We start from the raw sequence: 25153 nt of genomic DNA, 5'->3' as shown, positions 1-25153 counted from the left end.
TCTATCACTGAAGGAGCTGTGGAGTGATGTAAGAGTGTCATTGAGGGGATGGGCTGGGTTGTCCAGCATTGATGACAGTTTCGCCGTCATCCTCCTGCCCCCCACCGCGTCCACAGAGTCCAGAAAGCAGCACAGATCAGAGCTGGCCCTCCTCACCAGTTTGTCCAGCCCGAGATGCCTCCTGCCCCAGAGACCACAGTGTCCCCTGAACGCCAAAGGACCTCAGCCTCCTGAGTAAGAAGAGTCTGCTCTGACCCTTCCTATAGAGAGCGTTTGTGTTGTCGCTCCTATCCAGTTTATTGTTCAGATGAAAACCCAGGCACTTGTCAGTTGAGACCCTCGTAATGTCTGTTCCCTGGATATTCACTGGTGCAGGTGGAAAGTTCCAACACCTGCAGAAATCCACCACCAGCTCTTTAACATTCCCAGAGTTGATTTGGAGGCGGTTCTGTTGACAACAGTCCTCTAAACCCTGAGTGAGTTCTCTGTACTCCCGATCATGTCCGTCAGTAATGAGGCCGACAATCGCAGTCATCAGAGAACTTCTGCAGGTGACAGGTAGGGGAATTGTATTTGTAGTCTTGGGGTGTAGAGGGTGAACAGGAAGGGAGCCATAAGAGTTCCCTGCGGCGCTCCCATGCTGCAAAGGAGCACGTCAGACACAAAGTCCTGTGTTCTCACGTACCGTGGCCAGTTTGTGAGGTAGTCGTGGATCCATGTGATGAGGTGGTGGGCCACTCCCGCCCGCTGCAGCTTGTCTCCCGATAGGGTGGGCTGGATGGTGTTAAACGCACTGGAGAAATCAAAGAACATGATCCTGACAGTGCTCCCCACCTTCTCCAGGTGGGACAGTGAAGTGTGGAGCAGGTTGATGGCATCATCCACACTGATGCCAGGCTGGTATGCAAACTGGAGTGGGTCCGTTGAAGAGCTCACCAGGGTGGCGCAGATGGACGAGGACCAGTCTATCCAGTGTCTTAATCAGATGAGACGTCAGGGCCACTGATCTGAAGTTGTTGAGCTCCTTCGGATAGGGGGTCTTTGGAACCCGAACCAGGCAGGATGTTTTCCACAGCTGCCCCGCTTCAGGCTCAGGTTGAAAATGTGCTGGAGAATTCCACACAGCTGGTCTGCTCAGGATTTGAGGAGCTGGGAGCTAATCCCATCTGGACCCGCTGCCTTCCTCGCCTTCATCTTCCTCAGCTGGTTCTTCCCCTGAGATGTTGTAAGGAACACGGCGAGGAGGAAGTGGTGGTTGTCTGATGTGGCTGGGAACTGAAGACTGTGGGGGGAGGAGGGGAAAGGGTGTCGTTTGCAGCAGCAGGAGGGGTTGGTGGGAGCTGCACCAGGGAAGACTGAGCGGGGGCAGGCATCTGATCGAACCTTTTGAAAAATAGGTTCAGCTCATTTGCCCACTGAAGGTCCCCCTCCTTCTGGGTCTTTGGTTGTCCATGGCCTGAGATGATCTTCAGGCCCCTCCAGACATCCCTGGCATGATTATTCTGCAGCTGTTCCTCCATCCACATCCTTTAGGACTTTTTCCCCCTCTCTGATCCTCCTCAGCTGATGTTGCACTCTCTTCAGCTCCTCCTTGTCGCCTGACACAAAAGACCTCTTTTCCTCCTTCAGGAGAACTTTAATGTCCTGTGTGATCCAGGGTTTGTTGTTGGAGAAACATCTTACTGTCCTGGTGGGAATGGTGTTCTCCATGCAGAAATTTAATTGTGTCTGTTAGACCATTAATGTCCTCCCCGTGGTCTTCGCTGAATACCTCAGAATCAGAATCAGAAATCAGAAATCCCTTTGTCATTGTACTCAAGTGTGCAACGAGATTAGAGAGCTCCCCTCTCCAGTGTAATACAACAATAATAAAATATATAAATTAGATAAATAAGAGAATAGTTAGTGCAATGGAAAATAATACTGAATAGGGTATATAAAAACACATCACGTTGCTGTTCTGCAAGGTACGGGTGGTCGTGTGTGTGTGTGTGAGTTTAGAATGGAGATGGCTCTTGGGAAGAAACTGTTTCTCAGTCTATTGGTCCTTGATTTGATGCCCCTGTAGCACCTGCCAGAGGGCATCAGTTCGAACAGGTGTGAGTTTGGGTGGGTATTGTCTTTGACGATGTTGAGAGCCCTTCTGAGGCACCGGGCGGTGTAGATGTCCGACAGTGAGGGGAGAGGGCAGCCAATAATCCTTTGCGCTGTTTTGCCTGTCCTCTGGAGCCTCACTCTGTCCGCCTCAGTGCAGCCGCTGTACCAGGTGGAGACACAGTACGTCAGCAGGCTCTCGATGGACGAGTGGTAGAAGGCCAGCAGCAGCTTCCTGTCCAGGTTGAATTTCCTGAGGACTCTCAGGAAGTGCAGACGCTGGTGGACCGTCTTTACCACTGCTGTGGTGTTGTGTGTCCAAGAAAGGTCATCGGAGATCTCTACTCCCAGGAACTTGAACGTGTGGACCCTCTCCACACACACGCCTTCAATGCAGAGGGGGGGCGGCACCGTCTTGTTCCTCCTGAAGTCGATGACGATCTCCTTTGTTTTTGCAATGTTGAGTTGCAGTCTGTTGTCCTCGCACCAAGCCGTCAGTCTCTGGACCTCCTCTCTGTAGGCTGTCTCGTCACCTTCCGAGATCAGACTGACCACTGTCGTGTCGTCAGCAAACTTGACGATGGTGTTGTTACCGTGGGCCGGGCTGCAGTCGTAGGTGTAGACGGCGTATAGGAGAGGGCTCACCACGCATCCTTGAGGGGAACCGGTGCTCAGCGTAAGGGTGGAGGACGTGTAGGGGCCGAGCAACACAGTCTGTGGTCTGTTGGTCAGAAAGTCCTTAATCCAGATGCGTGTGAGGGCAGGGAGGCCGAGAATGTCCAGTTTGGCGACGTGGATGTCCGGCATGATTGTGTTGAATGCCGAGCTGTAGTCCACAAAGAGCATCCTTGCATAGCTCTGCTGTTGTTCCAGGTGGCCCAGCACAGCATGCAGAGCAGTGTCGATGGCGTCCTCAGTGGATCTGTTAGCCCGGTATGCAAACTGGTAGGGGTCCAGAGTGGGAGGAAGGCAGTCCCTGATGTGCTGGAGAACCAGCCTCTCGAAGCACTTCATGATGACTGGTGTGAGAGCAACAGGACGGTAGTCATTCAGGTGGACGGCGGGTGACTTTGTGTGTTGTTGAAAAAGTCCTTGAAGGCCTCCTCGGCTTCTCCAGACCATCTTTGAACTGTGCGTGTCACAGCTGGCTGCGTGCGGACCAGAGGTTTGTACACAGGCAGGTGAGCCACCAAGTTGTGATCAGCTTTGCCCAGCGGGGGGAAGGACAGTGATGTGCCCAGCGGGGGGAAGGACAGTGAAGTGTACTTCTCCTTGGTGTTGGCATAGAAAAGGTCCAATATTTTATTGTCTCTGGTGTGGCAGGTTACATATTGTGTGAATGAAGACAGAGAGGGGGAAGGAGAAGCATGATTAGTCACCAGAGATAAGGAGCAGGGTATTTGGGTGCTGTGTTTGTAGCCTGCTATCAGCTGCAGTCAGTACGTACCATATAAATGAAATTGTATTGTATTGTAAATACCTCATTATTTCTTGGTTATATGCAGGCATCATTGTACGGCTTGATTTCTGTATTTTATAACTTTTTTGGTCAGGTAATGGTTCCTTTGTTCCGCTAATTTAGGTCAGGCATGTTGTTGGACATATTAGGGGTCCTAAAAAGAAGGACGTATCGAGTCAACGCGGCCGTTCGCAGCAGTATTCTCTCCATTTCACTATTGGTCAATGCCGAGGAACCAATGGTAGGACGTTAGACATGGTACACTATGTGGCAAGACGAACAGAAAATCTGACGTGCCAGACTTTCTGCGTTGTGGTCGTGAACCGATCGTTTAGTTATGTCTAACTCCACTTAGTCCGATGCATCAAGACACCTTAAAATCGGCCATGACAGTGAATGTTTGTCTGCAACAGGTCTGTTGGGTCAAAACGGGGCTACATTCGTGTAGTCTGACCTCTGCATGAAAAACAGTTGATTTTGGATTACGATGTGCAAATTGGAACACGGCATTGTTCTGTTAGAGCCCGGGCAGCAACCGCTTGGCGTCCCCATTGTTTTGATGAGAATTATTAGGGCCCGAGCAGCGACCGTAGCGAGGTCCCTATTGTTTTTCTAGAATTGTTTTTTTTTGTTTATTTTTTCTCTGCGTTCAATCGCATTTTTGACCCCCTAGACATGCACGAAAACTCACCAAACTTTGCAGTCTCATCGGGTCTGGCAAAAATTTTGTTTTTTTTACCATCGTCACCTAGGCCTACGAAAGTTGGCAGGCACGTGTAACACCCCAGACGTGCAAAAAGAAGTCCATTACAAAGTTTAGAGAAAGTGACCAGTGAATTTTTAAATGTCCACTTTGGGCCCATTTTTGCACATTTACAGGGGTCATTCTTTTGCACCCTGATCTGAGAGAATTCATCTGAATGACTTAAAACTTTGACGGTACCATCTTAAGACCTGTGGCAAACACTGGGACACAAGTTTTTAGTTTTCGAAACAGTATATGACAGGGGCGGGCTTTAAAGTTTGCATGTCATACTTCCTTTGCCACAATGGACAAAATGCTTAATAACTCCCCTGCACATGCTCCTAAAAATCCAAAACGTCACGTGTATAAATAGTTGTGACCTGAAGACATATTTGTGGTGTTATTCTGCTATTCATATAGCGCCACCTAGTGGTGACTAAAAATTTCCTTTTTTTTTTCTTTACTTTTAAAGTACTGCACGGAGCCTGTTGAACGAATCCAACTAAAAATTTGTCAGAACAGCCTCAAGATGATCTTACTCAATGCCAACTTTTGGAACTTTTCGGCAAAGGCCGTTGCCATTACAGTGCCACAAAGTCTGATTATTCTCCGGGGCAACAAAAGCTCCTGCAACATGACTCAGATGACACTTAAACATTGATGTGGCTTTGACAACAAAAGCTGCTCTAACTTTCCCAACACAATAATTTCTTGTGATTACTCACATTTGATAATAGAACAGGCCTGAGGACATGTACGAAATAATTTTTCATTGCAGTGGTCGCGCCAACTGCTGGATAAAGGAAGTAAATAATGAATTCTTTGATTATTTTTTTTTCACTGATTAGATTAACAAGATGTACCTCATATTTGCTCTGAAGCGTATTTAGGCCTTCGTGAATAATACAAAAATAATACTTCCCCCTAGCTGTGTGGCATGTGAAGGTTATAACACAAAATAAGACAACAATCTCAGTCTCTTAAAAAAATAAATAAATAAACATACAATTGCTCAATTTAACAGCAAAACATTAAACATTACATTCAATTACAATATAACGAGAATGTGTATTTTCCCTTTTTTAACTAACTGTTCAAACAGTATGTTGGCAAGATTATTTAATTCTCCAATACCCTTCATGGAGAGCCTTGAGCAACAAGGCTGGAGATGCTCCCCCTTTTAGTTAGACAGTCTGCCAGTTGATCTTGAGTGTCTAACCATAGCACCTGTTTAACCCTTTTGGCTTGGATCAGCTCCTTAATAGAACTGATTTCCAAACGCAATCTTTTTTCAGCAACAAGCTTAGTAGATTTCAAAGCATCCATAAGTGAGTGATTATTGGTAACACAGATTATTGGCACAGGTCGATCAGGACTACCAGCATACAGTTCAGAAAATAAAGTTGACAGAAAAATGGCATTGTCAATTCCCTCAGACATAGCTAGTGTCTCACCTGCTAGTGTACTTCTGACAATTCTCTTAATTTTCTTTGACTGCCAGCAAATGGGAGAAAACTGTCCATTTTCACCCATCAAAACAACAAAGTGCCCACCTTGAGTTCCCCCATCAGATAGATTTGCAAAAGATGCATCAGTGAATGCAACAAACTGTAGGCTATCATCTTTCCCAAGGGGTTGAAATTTAACTCAACTGACTTGGTCTTGAGTTTAGATGCAACTTTGTTTGTCAATAATTGTCTGTATGGTAGCACATTTGAGATTTGAAGCCAGATTATTGGCATCAGGTCTGCTCTGTCTTGCAACCCGCAAAAGTTGCCCTATTTTTTATCTTAACTGATGTCTTTCCTCTTCAGTGACAGGTGAAGTATGCTCAGCTGCACGCGATTGAGTGAGATGTATTGGCTGTAAATGGTCAATATATGTAGCCTGGTGTATCTTTATCCCTTTGTCAGAAGAAACAAAATCTACACCCACAAATGAAAAATTATCATGAGCTTCACGACCAACACTAAACTTGACTTTGAGATGTGCCATGACAGTCATTTCAAACAATTGAGAACCACCCCAAATGAAATCATCGTGACATGCAAGCACACCCGTGACGTTTTTCTCATTGTCCAGCCAGTAGAAAACTGCTGGGTCAACTTTGGATAATGTACCTCCTGCATCAATCATTATGTCCTTCACTCTGTTATACCAATACAGAGAGGCATCTTCTAAACCATACACACACTTTTTCAATTTCCAAAGCGCCCCTCCGCAGTTGGCTTCAGGAGGAGGTTTGACAAAAATTACGCGAGACAGTTCCATGCCTTGTAGTGAGGCTGACTTTTTGTCCATCGAATGAAGTGTCCACTGTCTTTGACAAATCACAGCTACAAGAAGCCTCAGCGACTCTGAGGCACAGGTTGGCGAGTCTTTTTGTAACTCAGCAACTTGCAGCTCCTCAAAACCTCTTGCAACAAGCCTTGCTTTTGGTACTAATCCAGTCACTGTCTCTTTCAGAGTGCATACCCATCGTGTGGATATGTATTTTTGTCCCTTGTCCTCAACTTCTTCAAACACATCATTTTTTTCTCCAATTCTGTATTTCGCTTGTTTTGGCTTTGTCAAATAAGATATCATTTGTCACAAATATGTCCTCGCTTCGATAGTCCGTCACATCTTGATCCACCTGGATTTGAAAATCCTCTAATTGTGAAACATCTGATGATTCGTTGATTCCAGCCACTCCCGCAGGCCCAAGCAGCTCAAAATTGTACCAATTTTTATATTTTCCAGTCACTTTTCCTGCACGTCCCAAAACCTTTGCTGTTTGTTGAATGCTGGTTTCCGGGTTTTTGAATGTTACAATCTGACCAGTCTTTAACTGGATATTTCTCTCATGCTCTTGTCCTTCAGCCCTTGTGTTCACAAGAGCAGGCAATGGGTCATTCTCCATTTACTCGGCATGTGGCTCGCCTTCCAACTCCTCAGCCGCATCAACGGTACACCGTTGCTTATTATTGGTCTGTTTCTCACAGGTAATCTGAGAAACAAATTCATCATATTCCTGAGCAACCTTTTTCAGTCTGAGTTGATGAAGTCTAACACAAGTGCCTCCATGTCGAACAAAAACAACTGCACCATCCTGTCCAATGACCACTCCTGGCCCTTTCCATTCTGGACAGTCGACGCGTTTGTAGTAAACCTTGTCACCTAGTTCATGCTTCTCATCAATGTGACGCAGCCGTTTCTTTAGTGCTCTACGAATTCTCTCAGAAGAGTCTGCTTCAGTAAAAGCCTTTCTTGCTGCATGCAGAGCTGTAAAATGCTTCGCAACCCATTCACTTTTTGTGGTGCCTTCTAGAGCTGGTGCTTTGTAAATCAACACAGAAGGTCGGTTGGGATTCTGTCCGAACACCAGCTGATGTGGGCTGTAGCCATGGACACTGGCCATGCAGTTCTTTGCCATCAAAGCCCAATCCATAGCAGTGCTCCAGTTGCATCCAGTGCTTGTCTTCACTTTCATTATAATTTCAGTAAGGGTTCGATTGTGTCGTTCTAATAGCCCATTACTCCAAGGACTATAGGCAGCTGTTGTTTTTACTTCCATGTTAAAATTCTCAGCCATGTGTCAGGTTTAAATGCCCTGACGCCTTTTTTAGACTGAAATAATTTACTGAAGCTGGCCGAAAATCAGAAATAAATCAGGCATGGTTTTCGTTCTGACCATCAAATCAAACTTCCTCTGACTTCCTTATTACACGCTGATTGCTGCAAATGACCAATAACGATAGACACAATCGCAGAAAAGTGACACGATTGAACAGTAATTCTCAAATGGAGGTACGAGTACCGCTGGGCGTACTTAAAGGAACTCCAGGCCGGACGGGAGATTTTAAATAAAACAAACTTCTTCTTTTCCTTTCGGCTTTTCCCTTCAGCGAATCAGTTGCCTCCATTTTGTGTCACGTTTAAATGCCCTGACGCCTTTTTTAGACTGAAATAATTTACTGAAGCTGGCTGAAAATCAGAAATAAATCAGGCATGGTTTTCGTTCTGACCGGTTGCGAACGGGAGAGAGAGATGCAGCAGAGAAGACAAAGCGTCTTGCTTTGTTCAGCCTTGCTCACTTCTCTCTTTGGTCTCTCTATCCCACCACTTCCTCTTTTATTCGAGTTTGACTCCTAGAAACAGGTGGTTAACTGACAACTGACAATACAGGTCTTTTTTAGAATTAGAATTAGAATTAGAAATCCCTTTATTGTCATTGTACTCAAGAGTGCAACGAGATTAGAGAGCTCCCCTCTCCAGTGCAATACAACAATAATACAGACAAATATATAAATTAGATAAATAAGAGAGTGCAATGGAAAATAATACTGAAGGGTATATAAAAACAGGCTAAACTGATTACCAGAAGACTGGAAAGTAAATGACAATGGTGGTCTCTTTTAGGCTAAACTAATTATCAGAAGACTGGAAAGTTACTGACAATAGTGGTTTGTTTTAGGCTAAACTAATTATCAGAAGACTGGAAAGTTACTGACAATGAAAGCCTAAAGCAAAATGTAAGTGTGTGTGTGCGTGTGCTAAAGCAAAAATGTAAGTGTCTGTGTGTGTGTGTGCAATCATTACTGATACAAGTAGTCTATAGAAACATGATTAGAAATACACAAAACTGATTACATAAAGTTACTTGAAGTCAATGTGATCCTCAGCATCTTATCTTACACATGTTTCTCACTTCTTCACACACTTCACATCGACTTACTACATTCAGTAGCAGGTTGGCACATCCAAAATCCTTGTTCCCAGAGCTGCTCAAAAGTCTTTGTAGCTTGTCAGCAGAGGCATGTCCAAATTGTTTGTGAAGTTTCTCTTAAACTTTCATCTTCTCATCGGTTGTCATTTCATCTGTTATTGTCAGTATTTCTTCCTCAGTAGCTGGCACATGCTCCATGTTGGCATTACATTTTCCATCTGTGTCCACAATGCTTACACAGTAATGTCCAGAGCTAGAAAAATCCAGTTTGACAGGTTGGTCGAACATCACTACGTTGTCACGCTCCATGTCCAAAACTGTTCTTGCTCTTTTTAGTGATGACTTACTCAAAAGCAGGGGGATGTCAACAGGTACAACTTCAGTTTGTATATTACACTTTGTGTGCCCAATTTTAGCAGGTATCTTCACACTTTTCACAGAGTAGACCACTTTTCCGTCTCCAAACTTGGTCTGTAACTTTGTTTTTCAGTCTCTTTCATAGTATTTGCACTTTTCTTTCCCAATACCGAGCTGTAGTGCTCAAGCCACTTTTGTTCACATACTGTTCTGGTACAAGCAGTATCCATTATAGCTGAGCCAAAACATTCTGTCATGAATATTTCTGCATCTGTAGGTGATTCCTTGGTTAGCAGTGTAACATTACACTCTTCAACTTCCGTTTGACGATCCTCAGTTATTGCAACATTCTCACTTCTGTGTTGGCAGTCTTTAGCCCAGTGATACATGCTTTGACACACTGCACATTTTGATCGCCGTCCAAACTTGTCAAGGGGATTAGTACCATTCTGTGGAGTTTTCTGTCGAGTGTTCTTTTGCCAGGCTCTGCCCTTTTTTCGTTGCTGCTCCGTAGCATACACAGTTTCCTGGCTGATGGCATCCGCTGCAGCACTCGCATTCGCGCCAAATATCCTCTTCAGCGCCGACTTCATATTAGCAAATGTTAAGTCGCTGCATGCTGTTAAAGCCAGCTGCCTGTCTGTCATCTCCAAGCACGCTGTGTCTAGCCGCTTAAACGCTAAAACAGCATCGGGTAGTTCCATGTTGTATTTCCGCCTTCGTGAATAGCGCTGTTCAAACTCGATGATATAGTCCGCCATGGACACATTCACGTCTTTCATAATGCGATCAAAATTGGAGTAGGCTTCGTATATTCTGTCTTTTTCTTCTTTAAGGAATAGCCCATCAAGTTTGGCAAATAAAGTGTTCATTCCCGTGTCTTGGTTTAAGTCGTCTACTGCAATTTCCAACGCTGTTTCTCGCGCCAAACCTGATAGCGCCAAAGCCACCGCGAGGGCTTGCTTCTTTTTTCCAAGTCGGTGACTCTTGTCCAAATTCCGACTTCATTTTTCCAGCTTTCGTGGGGTTTTCCTTCTTCAAACGGTGGCGGAACTCTGTAGTCGCTAACCATCCTCTGCTACCAATGTTAGCCTGAATGACAACTCCAAATGTTGACAACTTGTCGAAGTACTTTATTTGCAACGGCCACCTTCTCCTCCACAGCAAAGACACTTTCTCCTTTCCCCAACCCGCGCCCTCTCCATCTTCCCCAAGTAACACTGCCCCCTAGCTGTGTGGCATGTGAAGGTTATAACACAAAATAAGACAACAAAAGCAACAACTATATCTTGATCTGTTTTGTGAACCCTAAATTAGAATATCTTATATCTCCCTCCTTGTTGAGGAGAACCTCCTCAGGGATGGGCGTGGTGAGGCGCTATTTGAAGCGTTCTCCGGCCTTCTGGTCACACAGGTCACATGTCACCTTTTGTGTAATAACGTCAATCAATCATTCACTTGATGCTTGAATTTAATTAGTCCAATCTGTCTCCCAAAAATGTGAAAATCAGTACTTGGGAGTGCAATGGGAATTTAGGTTGATCAGGCCTGTCCGCCCATTGCATCCTACCTGCTGTAAGGGCTTACCGGTGCCCTCAATCAGGTTTCTTTACTGAGGCCCGTCCCTTAACATTCACTCAAACCACATATACATGCAAACACTTTTTCTTTCACACTTTCATTCATCTCTAGGTATCTAATTCCTCACCCAAAAAGATACTTTCCAATTCCACACAGAGACCCCTTCCTTGGCGCGTCCGCCTTGATTTCACTGAGATTTGTGCTGGCAGATCTTTAATTTTGTCTCAATTTAGCCAGCGTATGCCAAAGTTTACCACTGTGTGTTTGTGGATTTTCCCATTCAGTCCCCGTGATATTGTTTCTCCTGTTCCTCCTGGATGTAGCTGACGATCCTTCATCTGTGACGTCAAACACCTCATAGATGCGGATATTAGCGGTCTGGTATTTATGGAATGCTGTCATGTCAGGGTTCGCGTCATACAGTCATAAAAGGTCTGTCGTCTACCTTTGTCACATTTAATACACACCTGTTAATAAATCATCTACCGAACTATTTAATCCAACTTTATATTTAGTAAACCAATCTCCAATTGCTAGATATTTCCCGTTATCAGGATTTTCTTTCAACATGATCCTAGAATATTTCAATTAAAACCTATCCCAAAACCATAATCCCTTTGCTTAAAACTTTAAATTTTAGTAAGACTGGCGCTGTTCTGCTGTTCTTCAGGTGTCTCTTGTATGTTTTAGTGTTTTAGTTTGTGTTCTAATTCCCTGCTAATTTATATTTATCTTATCTATTAATTACGTTATTACCTGATATGGAAAGTGAAATGTGCTATATCAATTCAATTGTATATTCTTTATGTCCCCAAAAAAATTTTAAATCCCAACTCGCCCGCACACACAAAGAGTGAGAGAAAAAGGGAGAGAGAGAGAGAGAGAGAGAGAGAACATGAGAGAGTTAGGGGCAGGGAAATCGAAAAGGGTCTTAATGCTTTGAGTTGATGTTTAGATGCACGCCTCCGAGCAAAGACGTTTGTTTTCTATAGGACTAATTAACTCTACAAATTTAACAGGTCTTATCAGGAGCTATATAAGTGTCCAAACGTATGTCACTAAAAAGTCCTTAACAGCGGGTGACGCATCAATCTTGCAAGGAACTTGCAGTATGACGTCACTTTGACCCAATCAAGGCTCATATTTTCTTATGGGGAACACAAATTCCTTTATTGACTTTTATTTATGCCAATGGATCCCTAAAAAATTTACTTCATGCAACCTAATAAGAAGAATCAAATTAACAATAACCTACAGAGAGTAGGCAGCAAGGAAAGTAAACAAAACTATAGTAGACCGAACTACCAGCTATGTTTATGAGCCAAAGGGAACACAGACACACACACCCACACACACACACAGACAGTGAAACAAGGAGAGGAGTGTCAGGAAAAGAGACAAACTGGACTGTGAAGGGATGGGTTGTATGGAAAACCGGGCCACTCAGCGCCTCAGTGTTTTCCACTCCTATTTGTCTGGAATTATAAAGGGAAAAAATATTAACTCAGAAAAATCATAAGTAAAATAAATAATATTTTCTGCCCATAGAACAGGAACATTTTACGTGACCAGATTTAGAAAACTACTAAAATGATAGTAGGCCCATATCAATGACAATAGTCTCAAAATAAGTAGTCTTAAACTTGTCAGTTTTCAAACTGTAATATTCAGAACAGTATTCTTAAAACGACTCCACTCTGGATGGCCGCAGCCACGTGCTAACCAGCCGAGCCGAGCACCAAGCCACAAGCAAAGTGAGCTCAATCAATAATATAACAAAACTGGAACAACACAAGAGGGACACGAGCGGTTAAACTCATGAGAGAAATTCCTCTATAACAACATTAAAAATAGACATATTTTCCAACATGTTAGTCTTCTGCAACATGTCAGGCATGCAAGGATCAAATTCCGACTGAGGGTATCAGCTTTTCAAAGTGGCTTAACTAATGATTTGCATCGTTTGTTGTGTATTTGAGCATAAATTGAAGAACACTATTATTTGTTAATTCATGAAATCCTATTCATTTTAATTGCAAAACGAGTGGATTTGTTGGTTCTCAATATTGCTTTCTAATAATTATTTTATGGCCCCTTTTTGTAAAGTAAAAATTGACTGACTGTATGTTATGAGGCCTTCCCCATGTGTCAATCCAATGGGTCATATATAGAACACATATTAAATATCTATGTATATAGTGCAGAGGTATTCAATTAAAAGTCACAGAGGTCCACGACTAAAGTTTTTCCAATTCAAAGGTCCGAACCAAAGTCCAACTTCCCTTAATGTCTAGCCTATGTTCATATTTTTACATAGTTTCAATATTTAGTCATTTTCAACAGAGCACACTTATATACTAAATATTTAGCAATGTTCCCATTAAACACCTTTGCCAGTCAAACAAATAAAAGGCGTTTTCACATTCAAGAAAAAAAATTGGCTCCACGAACTTAAGGGTGCCACTTCCAGGAAAAAACAGTAAAATATCTCCTGCAGAAATATATCAAGTGCTAAGCATTGAGTTAACACATTTTACCTTTTTTTTTTTTTAAATGAAAGAGTTATCAGCCTAAAAAAACCGGAAAGCCTAATTATCCAAACAGGTCAACATGTTCAGTACATAATCAATAAAAATGGCTGTCCTCATGAAAAACTGATTAAAAATGAGCTTTGACACCACCTTTCCTTTTGAATATTTTTTCTAACTTCTCTTAATGAGAAAAATGAGTTTGTGACGGCCCTGCCAGTGACTTAAATCTGGGTTGGAACGGAGTCAGGGCCATTGGGATTTGGTAGATTATTTCACACATCTGGGCTTTGTTATTTCCTTTAAATAATGTTTGTGCAACCGCCTTTAAGCACTCCTTGACAACTTCCCCATCACTGAATGTTTTTTTTATGTTTCCCCAAATCCATGATACTTTTAGTGAACATTCGTTGGCATGCCGCTGGGCTGTAAACGAAAATGTAAAAATCTTTTATCCTGCCTGCGCTCACCTCAAACTTCAGCGGATAACGTTGCACAAAAGGGCGGTGCTTTGTTTCGTAGTGGCGCTTCGCAATGTTGCGACGGTTTAAGAGCATATGTTGCACCCTGGTTTTGAATCTGCTGCAGCCAGAACGCAACTAAATTTCTCCGTCCATTCCTTTAAAACAATGAATTGCAGCGTCAACGTTTGCGAATGCGCCCTTGAAAAAAATCATCATAGATTGGTCATGGGTCCGGTCTGAATCATCTGTCAGTCCGGATCCGGACCGCGGTCCACCATTTGGTGATGCCTGATATAGTGCTTTCTTATCCAGTGTATCTTTTACTCTGCATAACAGAGTTATTGTTTTGGATAATTTTTACTTTGTGCTCGATTAGATGTGGTTTCCAACACGAACTCTAATTAAGAATGACACCCAGAAGCAGTTTCTCTTACTCTAGTAATATCAATACCATAAATGTCAATTTGAGCAAATTCTTGTTTCAACCCCTTCAGCACCTGTAATATATTCCCGCAAAAATTTAAATAAACAAAAATATTATTTATCCCCACAACTGCTCCCTATTTTCCAAATAACTTGAAAGTCCCTTTGAATGCAACTCCTCCGCAACCATATTTGCTCAGTTTTTAAGGAGTACACTATAATCCAAGGTATCAAAAGCCTTTTAAGGTAAACAAAAACACTTACAAAATGTTGTCATCTAATACAGTCCCGTTAATTCCATACTTACCCTCGATGTGGGGTGCGTACTTCTAAATATTGTATCGCTCTATAGATTTGTCTGACCTAATTTTAAACAATTTCTCGAATATCTTACATCACAGCCATTGTCCTGTAGTTTAGGAAAAAAAACATCCATTTTTATAAACTGGAATAACTTTTGCCATTTTCTTTTTGCCTGGAAACCCCCCTGAATTACATGATAGACCACAAATGTACGCTAATGTCTCAACAACCAGTTGACTTTTTTCCTTTCGATTTTCCTAATCAACTCAGGGTTCCCCATAGTCAAATTTCTTACGTCAGCGAGACACATGCTCAATAAAGCCTTTGTGTTTCGGTTTCATATACTTTTCACCGCAAGTAATTTCATCGCCAATCCTCTCCCGTAATTTCATTGTTTATCATCCATTTCCCCATTTTTAATGGACTACAACTCAAGCAGTGTGGAACTCTTACCAGAGCAAGGTCCATTTTATCACAAATTTTCCGTTTTGGATTTTCCTCTCTGGACTAACAACACAACTTCATTATTCATTCACTCTAAGCAATCAGGCAGTTTTATCAACACAAACAAACAGACAACACAAACACAGAACAGAGCAAGTGAATATCAAGATATATCCACAAACTGTCAACAATATCAGAACACCTTAAAATGTAACTATTGATTACATACTCCAGCAACCGGAACGATTCACTCGTCTCACGCCTCGGTCAACCACCTATACCGTGACCGAGCGCTCTTTCGAGGTTGCAGTGCATCAGCTCGTCAGCTGCGCACTTCCCTACCTCTTGTCTGCCTCTGCAGTGACAGATAATGGCGATCCGAAAGATCCAATCTTTCCCAGCCTCAGTGAACTTATATAGCGTTACTGAGCGTCACTTTATTGGGCTTGCCGTGCACACGTTCTGCTAGTCAGCTGTGCATCCCCTTCTTCGACTGCCAGAGCAGGAGTCCCCCATATATTGACTCCGGGTGCTACTTTCCGTTGCCTGCCAGCAACAATAGCCCCTACTTATTTCACCTGCGTACGCTTCTACTCTAACTAGTTCTACATATATTCAAATCATGCAACCATTCCTGAATTCCAGAAACAATATATCCATAAACACTGACAATATTTAACAGTATAATAATCAACCATGTTTTTCCACTCTACAATATTACAATATAACATATCAGGAGACTTTGAATAAACAGGCTCTCCCTTACCTTTGTTCTGATTGTCCAGGCCGGGAATATTGTAGAGTGTGAAGAACAAGCCGCAAGGACTTCCTCCTTGAGAAAATCACGTCGGGGTCACCAAAATTGTTGGAGTTGAGTCACCGTGGAAATGAGAAGTAGTTAAAGCAACCTTTAAAAGCCAAACTTAATCCAATGCGTGTTCGTTTTTTTGTAATCAAGAAGAAAAGGGTCAAATAAAGACTCAACAACTGATTAGAGTTCCGATATTTAGTTTCTTCAATTTCTGGAGTTCTGGAAATAGTACAGAGACAGATATCTGGGCGGCTTTTTCTTAATCTCACAAGAAACTGCACTCGGGCGAGCACAGTCGAAAAATGCGCGCCATCTTTCAGCCCAGCTTCAGTTTTTATAGGAGTTTTTTATGTCAAGGGTAATGTAGGTTGAATCGGTCGTCCTCGCTCCCTCCCACGGCACGGGTCCATGTCCAAGGGAAGGTCCTCCCCAGGTTAGTCATCGTCTGGATAGTTGATTCCCGTCTGGTCCCCGAGACTGGCACGCCAAGGCTGGCCTTCTCCGCCGGGCAGTCTCGCCGTCCCTCTCTCCGCTGGCATTCCTCTGTAATCTTGTCGGTGTGCATGTATATGCAGGTATACGTGTATGTGTATGTGTGTGTGTATGTGCAGGTGTATTTATATGTGCCTGTGTATGTGCGCGTGTATGTGCAGGTGTATGTATGTGTCTGTGTATGTGCAAGTGTGTATGTGCGTGTGCTCCGATCTCCAATTGTTATGTCTTTCGGAATGTGTTTTTTGCGATAGCGTCTGTGTGCTCCAGGGCCCAATTTGGTATATTTGCATCTCTACAGCCAATGTGGAGAATGTGCTTCGTCGTCTTTGTCCATGAAGTGCTGTGAATGTGAGGGCAGCTCATGAAAATGCTATGTGCGCAAATCTATTCTCACTACTGAGAATTTCAATGAAGTTCACACATTTAAACTACGTACTATAAATTTAGCATATGAGAATAATATAATAAATCAGTAAACATAAGGCCTACAATCCCAGTCATTCTTGTGACCCGTGCTTCTAGTTTCATTTGATAAATGCTTCTTGTTTCATCAATGTTTAAAATATTCAGTAAATATGAACCTGCTAACTTTAATTATCGACATTCTGTCCCGTATGTGTTTAAAATAATGCCAGTAATTGTCATACAATCCTTCAATTTCCTTTCAAATGTTTGACCTTTTATAGGGATTATATTTAATTCGAAATTGATTTTTATCTGATATATTTAATTAAAAAAAATTGCAATTCCAATGTGCCACTATTTCAATGTGTACCCCAATGTTGCAAGGGATGCGAGGTCCCTTCAAAGCTGCTCGAAAACAAATCTGAATCTTCTTCAAGACATACTGGGCTGTTAATTTAGCTAGTATATGACATATTGAGGTGTGAGTATGATTGGGTGGTCTTTTATATATGCCCTGGTAACCAGGCGCTCACGACCAAAGTAAGCTCGGAGATGCTCCGGCGAACAACACTGAACAATGTCACTGGTCGAAAAATGTTGGATGTTATCTGAACCAATCAGAGCTATTACATTCTCCCATTATGTCTCTTTAAAGTACTGTTTTTTGTTTTTGTTCTTTTTTGTAACATTGCAGACATAAAGAAGCACACAACAAATGACAACCCTGACAAGCTGAAACTGGAAAAAGCAATTGAATCTCTAAAAGAAGTTATGACGTGAGTTTCTATTCCTTCAATATCTTTGGGATTATTAATCAGAATATCGTCACATTAATGTAACATAATGCCTGCTCAAAATGACTTCATATTTGTTTATACTTTCCAATGTAAGTTCCCACTTGAACAGTCCTTTTCAATTTGTGTGTAGGGACCCCCTGAGATTTCGCGGCATGATGGTTGAGGGTTGCGGGGTGCATGTCTTATGACCCCAGGGAACATGCTTTTTTATTATTTTTTTTCCTTGTTAGAATAAGTGTAATTGCACATTCATTAAATATGTCCTTTATTAGTACCACAATGGGGAAACTTGCACTGTTACAGTAGCAAAGAATGTAGCCGTGAATGTACAACATTAACTGCAAACATTCAGAAAATGCAAACCTATGCACATATACACAGTATATACGTCTATTCACAAATCCCAATGTATATACACACTTACATTCCCTCAACAATCTCTCTAACTTTAGATATATTAGGAATAATTTAATGATCCATCAAAACTGTTTTTAAATGCCATGATAATGTCACATCACTTATTGTCTAACTAGTTGGGCAATGGCATGTAAATCCACACTAAAGCCTGTTGACATTGCATATAAACAGTCTTTGAAAATCTTGGATAAAAAGCTGAACAGTCTTTGAAAATATTGGATAAAAAGCCGAACACATACCACCACTGTCAAATTCTGAAGAAATATGAACTCCTGAGCTGGGAAAAATACTAAAATATTCTGATCGTATCCTTGGTATAAAATTCTCCATGGTCTGGCTCCACCTCCACTAAATAAATATGGACGGAAGAATATGAACAGGTCAACCAGAGCAGGGTCTAGAGGTGACTGTATTGTTCCATTCAGAAAAAGTACCTTTGGCCAGTCAGTGTTTTTATACAGAGCATCTCACACCTGGAACACAATACCAAATGCCATATGAGACATACCCACTCTCACTTCCATTGTAAAAACACCTATAAACCTGGCTTCTTGAGAATCAAGCCTGTAATTACATTTCTGCTCAGTTTGTTGTTACCATTGAGTAGTAAACCCTCTGTTTATAATGTATGTTTATGAATATGTCTTTGGAATTATTTGTCGCGCTGTTATCTGTTTTTTATTCATTGTGACATCATATACATACATATAAATGTAGGTGAATAATGTCATTAGTGTGTACACAAACATCTGTGTACTTACTGAAGTGCAATAAGATTTTACTACTTGAGACATCAGCTGACTCATAACAATTTAACAGTTAAGCTCTTTTGCACTACAACACTTTAACATGTATGAAAGCTAGCACTGTAGTACTCATACTTAGTTGCATTCAATGTATTTATATGGCTGTCCATTAGTGTTTCTTGAAACTGTACTGTATTTTAAACTTATGTTTTCTATTGTATAGTCTAACATCAACCTGCCATAGGGACAACGGATGCAAATTAGCCATTGGCTATAATCTGGCATATTTGCGGGAAACTGATTAATATGCTCTGTCCCTGTATACTTTCAAAAATAAATACAAACATATTCAAGTGTAAGGAAACACTCCTGTCTCTCCATAATGCAGAGGAAATCCTGTCCATGGTACAGAGAGGAAATAAATAAAAATACTGCAATGATAAAAAGTACTGTTACAGTAAGTAGCAGTGGCGTTGTCATTGTCTGAGCATGCACAGGAGGAATGCGAGACTTAAAAAAAATGTTAAGCTAAATCTCTTTTTTCTTCTCTTTAAATTAAAAATGGATACAATGTAATACATATTTCAAGTTTTTCATTGACAAGTTTGCGACAGACAGGGCTCTTGTTTCTAAAGCCACACTTAACCTCTCTGTACATGTTCCTTGTTCAGTAGTGTTGGATTCCTTTGATCCGATTTCCTTGTCATTTTTAGTGGATGTCGTTTGCCAAAAAAGCCATCTGGCTCTCCTTGTGACTCCACACTTTCTGGCGAATCGATTTTGGCCATTATCAACGGCAGTCTTTCTTCTAATGTAGTCCCACAACATTTTAAACATGCTGTAGCGCAACCCCTGCTAAGAACCCTGGCCTTGATCAAGGTGTGCTGTCAAATTTTGGACCCTACTCCAGGCTGCCTTTCATTTCTAAAATTCTGTAAAATGTGGTGCACAGTTAAAATCTTTCTTGGATGAACATAATGTCATGGAGGTTTTACAGTCACCTTTCAAGATGATGCATAGCACAGAGTCAGCCCTCTTATGAGTTTTAATGATATCCTCCTAGCAAATGACACTGGCGACTGTGTGTGTTATTTTGGATCAAACTGTAGCATTCGATACAGTCGACCACAGTATTCTTCTGTCTCGTTTGGAGCACCAGGTAAGCGTTAGTGGTAGTGCCCGAGGGTGTTTTGGATCCTATTTAGCTCGCAAGACTTTTTTTCGTTACCCTAGGTTGTGCTGATTCTCACTCTACCCCTCTGGTGTTCCACAGGGTTCAATTTTGGGGCACTTGCTGTTGTCACTTTTTACTACCTGTGGGTTCCATCCTTCAAAAACTTGGAATTTCCCTCCACTGCTATGCGGATGTCAGTCAGATCTACGTCCTGCTGAACAAAAAAACACTTGCCCCTTAAGACTACTTTTGTCCGGTCTAGAGAAATCAGAACCTGGATTTCACTGAATTTCTTAAATTTCACCAAAAAGAAAACAGTCATTATATTGTTCGGTCCCCGCGGCCCCTCTACGTTCCACCATGTTAACCTCGGCTCTTGGCATTTTATCTGAACAGTCTCATTTTAATTTGACAGTGATTTCAAATTGGACTGTCAAATCAGTGCTGGCGTTAGATTGAGCTTCTTTCATCATAAGCAGCTGGCTAAGGTCAAACCCTTTCTTTCCCAATAGAACTTCGAAACAGTAATTCATTGACCTCTCGGCTAGATTATTGTAATGCACTTTATTTTGTAGTCAGCCAGTCCCCCCTTAAGCTTCTCCAGTCGGTGCAAAATGTTGCTACTCGCCTTCTAACAGGAGCTCGGAAGAGGGAGCACATAACCGCCATTCTGGACTCTCTTCACTGGCTCGCAGTGCATTTTAGTTTGTTTCAAGAAAATGCTATTTGTGATAGGGCTGGGCGTAATATGACCTCAAACCAATATCACGATAAATTGAGCAATTTTAACTCGATTGCGATAAGCGCACGATAAATTCCCCCGCTGTGGACCAAAATCAAAATAAATGAAGAAAATGCGCATCAACTGTTTTTTTTTAATTGACCAACTGGTACACATTACTTTCAATGAAAAATAAAAGTACAAAAATCATTTGTATAAACTTTCCAAATAACTGGCTTTGCATGACTTGAACAACGTCACAAAGAACAGGAGAAAAGGGTTACCTCTAGCAAAATCTTTTTCTGCAAATGGCTTGCGCCAAGGTGCTGTAATGCCATGTGCAAAGGCCTAGATTTGTGTAAAGGTCTCTTGTAAACAATATATGTGCAAATGAGCTAGTGTGGCCTGTAAACAAGATGCTAGGCCGCAAACAGAAAATACTTTCCTTTTCTTTTTTTTTCAAACACCAAATTTACCAACATGGGCAAAATGATGACGGTTATTGTAATAAATTTCGGTAACGGTTAATTTTCGGTTGATCGCCCAGCCCTAATATGTAGCAAACAGCGATACAACTTTTTTCACTTGCGATAAGATACCAATATTGCGGCCTGCAGTAGTGTCTGATACCAATGTCGTCCGATACGATATCTGCACGAATGATATATGCTTTAATTTATTTTCTAGTATGATTTTTTAAGGGACTTGATCAAGTTCTACTATTACAATAAATAAAATTAGTAAGCAACGGTAAATATGAGAAAATTATCCATTTATTCCAAACAGTTACAAAAATTCAACCTCAAAACCTCGTATTGTATTGTATTTTCAAAATGCAAGTCACAAATATAGCTCTTCCAAATCACCCACAGAAGCTTGACAGCGGAGGTTTGTGTGGCTAGTTTAGCTGCACAGTCCCACTTTTGTTTACATGACTTCCATCGCTGAAAGAGTCTGCCAGACCAGCAATCCACAGAAAATCGTCTGGTCACGCTCCATCCTCCGATATGTTGAAAGTGCTCGTCAATGTGTACTGTAATCAAATGTCGATTTCGGCCTCACACTTATAGTGTCCAGCCGCAAAGGTATAAATACAGTTTATGGAAAGGACACGGCACTCTCCTGCATCTGATTCCTGCGGCGGTCGCCGCTCCTGAGGTGGTCTCATGACTGTTGTGTGGGTGATCACAGAGGGAACCTTCGCTACTCTCATTCAAGTGAATGGCAGCAATTTTTACCGTAAGCTTCAATATTTGTCAAAAATAAATAAATATGGTGACTCCACACTGCTGACATCTTCATTAGCTACTTTACAGGAGTGGTTGTTTTGATCACTAGGGCTCGACAAGCTATATGCGGCGGCTGCTGGATACAAGACCATGAGCAGATGTGGAATGGACTGCTTGTGAATAAAATCTTTCTTGGCTGATATCGGACAGCAATCCGATAGAAATATCGGAGCGGGACCCCCCCCGAGCTATTTTTATTCAAATCTTTAACCGGCCTACCCCCTGACGCTACTGTAGGTGCCGAGGACAAAGGCTCAGATATGTTCGAGCATTTTCTTTTGACGGTCCTTCCCTCTGGAATGACCTTCCATTAAATGTTAGGCAAGCTCTGTCCACTTTTATTTTCTATTCCGTGGCTTTTGATGCAACTTGAGACTGTTCAGTTGTTTTTTGGTGTGTATAGTGTTAGGATCATTCATTTTTATTTTAACTTCAGTGTTTCCCACAGATTTGAAAATTAACTTGGCTGGGTGGACACCGGCGTGGGTGTTTTTTTTTTTTTTTGTTATTTTACGCTTCACATTGTGCATTCTATTGAATTTTCAGAGGAAAAATTGTTACCACATGACTCAGTCACACCTATTTTTTTTTATACTTATGTATTCAAATAAAAAAAATATTAATGAAATAAGGCTGTCATTGGATGGTGAGAGAAAAAAAACTGGATGGGGACAGCGTAAAACAAATATACTGAGCCTTAAAACATATATCACCATGTTATTTGAGATTTTAGTCCTCAATTCCAAAGAACAAAGTGCTTTGCAAGCATGAAGTGCACAGAGTCTATCGTTGAAATTTTTCACTTTTGACAGAAGTTTGAATGGAAACTCTGCGAGGCCGGATAATTGCCTCTGTGTCGTCTTAAAAATAAAAAAGTCACGTGATCATCTTATCGATCGACTTAAGGGCTTGCTCACCCTACAGAGAAAAACGCTAAAACAATGAAAAGCATGGCTGGCTGCATGGAATGTTATTCAGAACACGGAGAAACATTTTGCTATACAGTGAATAGAGATATAGAATCGTGATAACTGTTGACTGGTTTTATTTGCACATGCACAGTCTATTAGCACAATCTTGCAAGGCTTTTTGAGCAAAAGTTTGTTCAATCAATCAATCAAATTTTATTTATATAGCACTTTTCATACATAAAATGCAGCTCAATGTGCTGTACAATAAAAACATCCCAATTGCAACAAAAAAACTAAAAAACATAATGGACCACCCAGCATAAACAAGACATTCACATGCACGCCTGAACTCGCATACACACAGAACACTCACATTCACACAACCTGATAAACTGTCTTAATAGAAAGACAGAAATGGCATGGCAAAGCACAGAGAGACCATATGAAAAAATCTATTCAGGGTAGGTCATCCGCGCTGAGAGGAATTACCGCCCACGGCCAAAGGGAGCTCCATCACCGAGACCCCCGGTCAGTCTGGGCCTCTGGGATGAAGCCCCCCGTGAGAAGGTCAGCCACAGCCCCCCATGAGGAAACACTGGAGCTAGAATATATAAAAGAAGAATGATAATGCTAAAAATTTAAAGACAATAATAGCTGATAAAACAAAGGAGCTACAATATATAAAAGCAAAATGATGATGCTAAAAGACAAAGAAATTAAAAAATTAAAAGACAATAATAGTAAATAAAATGACGTAGCTAAAATATGTAAAAGAAAAATTATGATGCTAAAAGACAAAGAAGCTAAAAATTAAAAGACAATAATGATAGATAAAATGACAGTCCTGCATTAAAAGATTAAGATAAATCATTTAAAAGCCAAACTAAAAAGGTGAGTCTTGAGCCTCCTCTTACAAATGTCAACACTCTCTGCTGACCTGATGTCCTCTGGCAGGCTATTCCATAGACGAGGACCAGAATAACTCAATGCAGCCTCACCGTGTGTTCTGGTCCTCACCCTACGAATAACTAAAAGGACCATGCCAGAGGCCCTCAGGGTCCGCGAGGGTTGATATGATAAGAGCAGGTTACATAAATAAGATGGCCCAAGACCGTTAAGACATTTAAAAGCTAATAGAAGCACCGTAAAATCAATCCTGAAACACAGGGGGAGCCAATGCAGCAATTTTAAAACTGGTGTAATATGTGCCCGACTTCTGGTCCTCGTCATTACCCGTGCGGCTGAATTCGAAAGTAATTGTAGACTGGAAATACTCTTTTTGGGAAGACCAGAGAGCAGGGCATTACAATCGAAACGACAGGAATTAAAAGCATGAACCTCCATGTTTGCCGGAGAGAGAAACAGGCGGACTTTGGCTATATTCTTAAGGTGATAAAAAACAATCCTGGTTACATTTTTAATATGAGGAATAACATTGAGCTCAGAGTAAAAAATGACGCCCAGGTTCTTCACACATTTAAAATCTAGTTTTAGTAAAAGTTTCTCTCTCTCTGCCCTTCAGGACCAATAACTAAAACCTCTGTTTTGTCCTGATTGAGCTGTAGGAAATTCTCTGCCATCCATGACTTAATCTCTAAAATGCAATTTAAAGGGGTATAGATAGGCTTTTTGTCATCAGGAGACACGGCAAGATACAGCCCTGTGTCATCAGCTTAGCTGTGGAAGCTGATGCTGTCTCTCCTGATGACATCCCCAAGAGAAAAAATATACAGATTAAAAAGTATTGTGCCTAAAATCGAACCTTGGGGAACCCCACATTTAATTTCATGGGTTTTCGAGGAACAGGTATCCATACTTACAAAGAAACGTGAGATAGGAATAAAACCAGTTAAAAGCAGTACCAGAGATGCCCACCAGGTTTTTAAGTCTGGTTAATAAAATGTGATCATCTACTGTGTCAAAAGTGGCACTTAAATCCAGTAGCACCAAGACTGTGAATTTATTCCCATCTGCAGAGCACCTAAAATCATTTCAGATCCTTAAAAGAGCTGTCCTTGTACTGTGGTTAATTCTAAATCCAGATTGGAATTTCTCTAAAACATTATTTGTATTTGAAAAAATAATTTAACTGTAGAAAAAAATTTTTTTCTAAAATCTTACTTAAACATGGTAAGTTGGATACAGGTCTGTAATAATTTAAAACACTGGTGTCTGAATTGCTCTTTTTCAGAAGGGGCTTTACCACCGCCGTTTTAAAGGCAGTGGGGAAGACACCCATCTTAAGAGACCAATTAACAATATTCAAAATCTGTTCCTCGAA

The 25153-nt window shown here is 41.5% G+C and overlaps 1 protein-coding gene across 1 annotated transcript in view; it reads left to right on the top strand.

Moving 5' to 3' along the window:
* Nucleotides 1–25153, top strand: part of ect2 (epithelial cell transforming 2) — a 299642-nt gene that overhangs the window by 221507 nt on the left and 52982 nt on the right. The window contains 1 exon segment of the mRNA XM_088312727.1: nucleotides 17512–17593. Within this exon segment, the coding sequence (XP_088168853.1) occupies nucleotides 17512–17593 (82 nt within the window).

The sequence above is a fragment of the Idiotropiscis lumnitzeri genome, chromosome 13, assembly GCF_059441095.1.
Source record: "Idiotropiscis lumnitzeri isolate Australia: NSW breed Sydney's pygmy pipehorse chromosome 13, RoL_Ilum_1.0, whole genome shotgun sequence".
NCBI classification, from domain to species: Eukaryota; Metazoa; Chordata; class Actinopteri; order Syngnathiformes; family Syngnathidae; genus Idiotropiscis; species Idiotropiscis lumnitzeri.
This window is presented reverse-complemented; position numbering and strand designations above follow the sequence as displayed.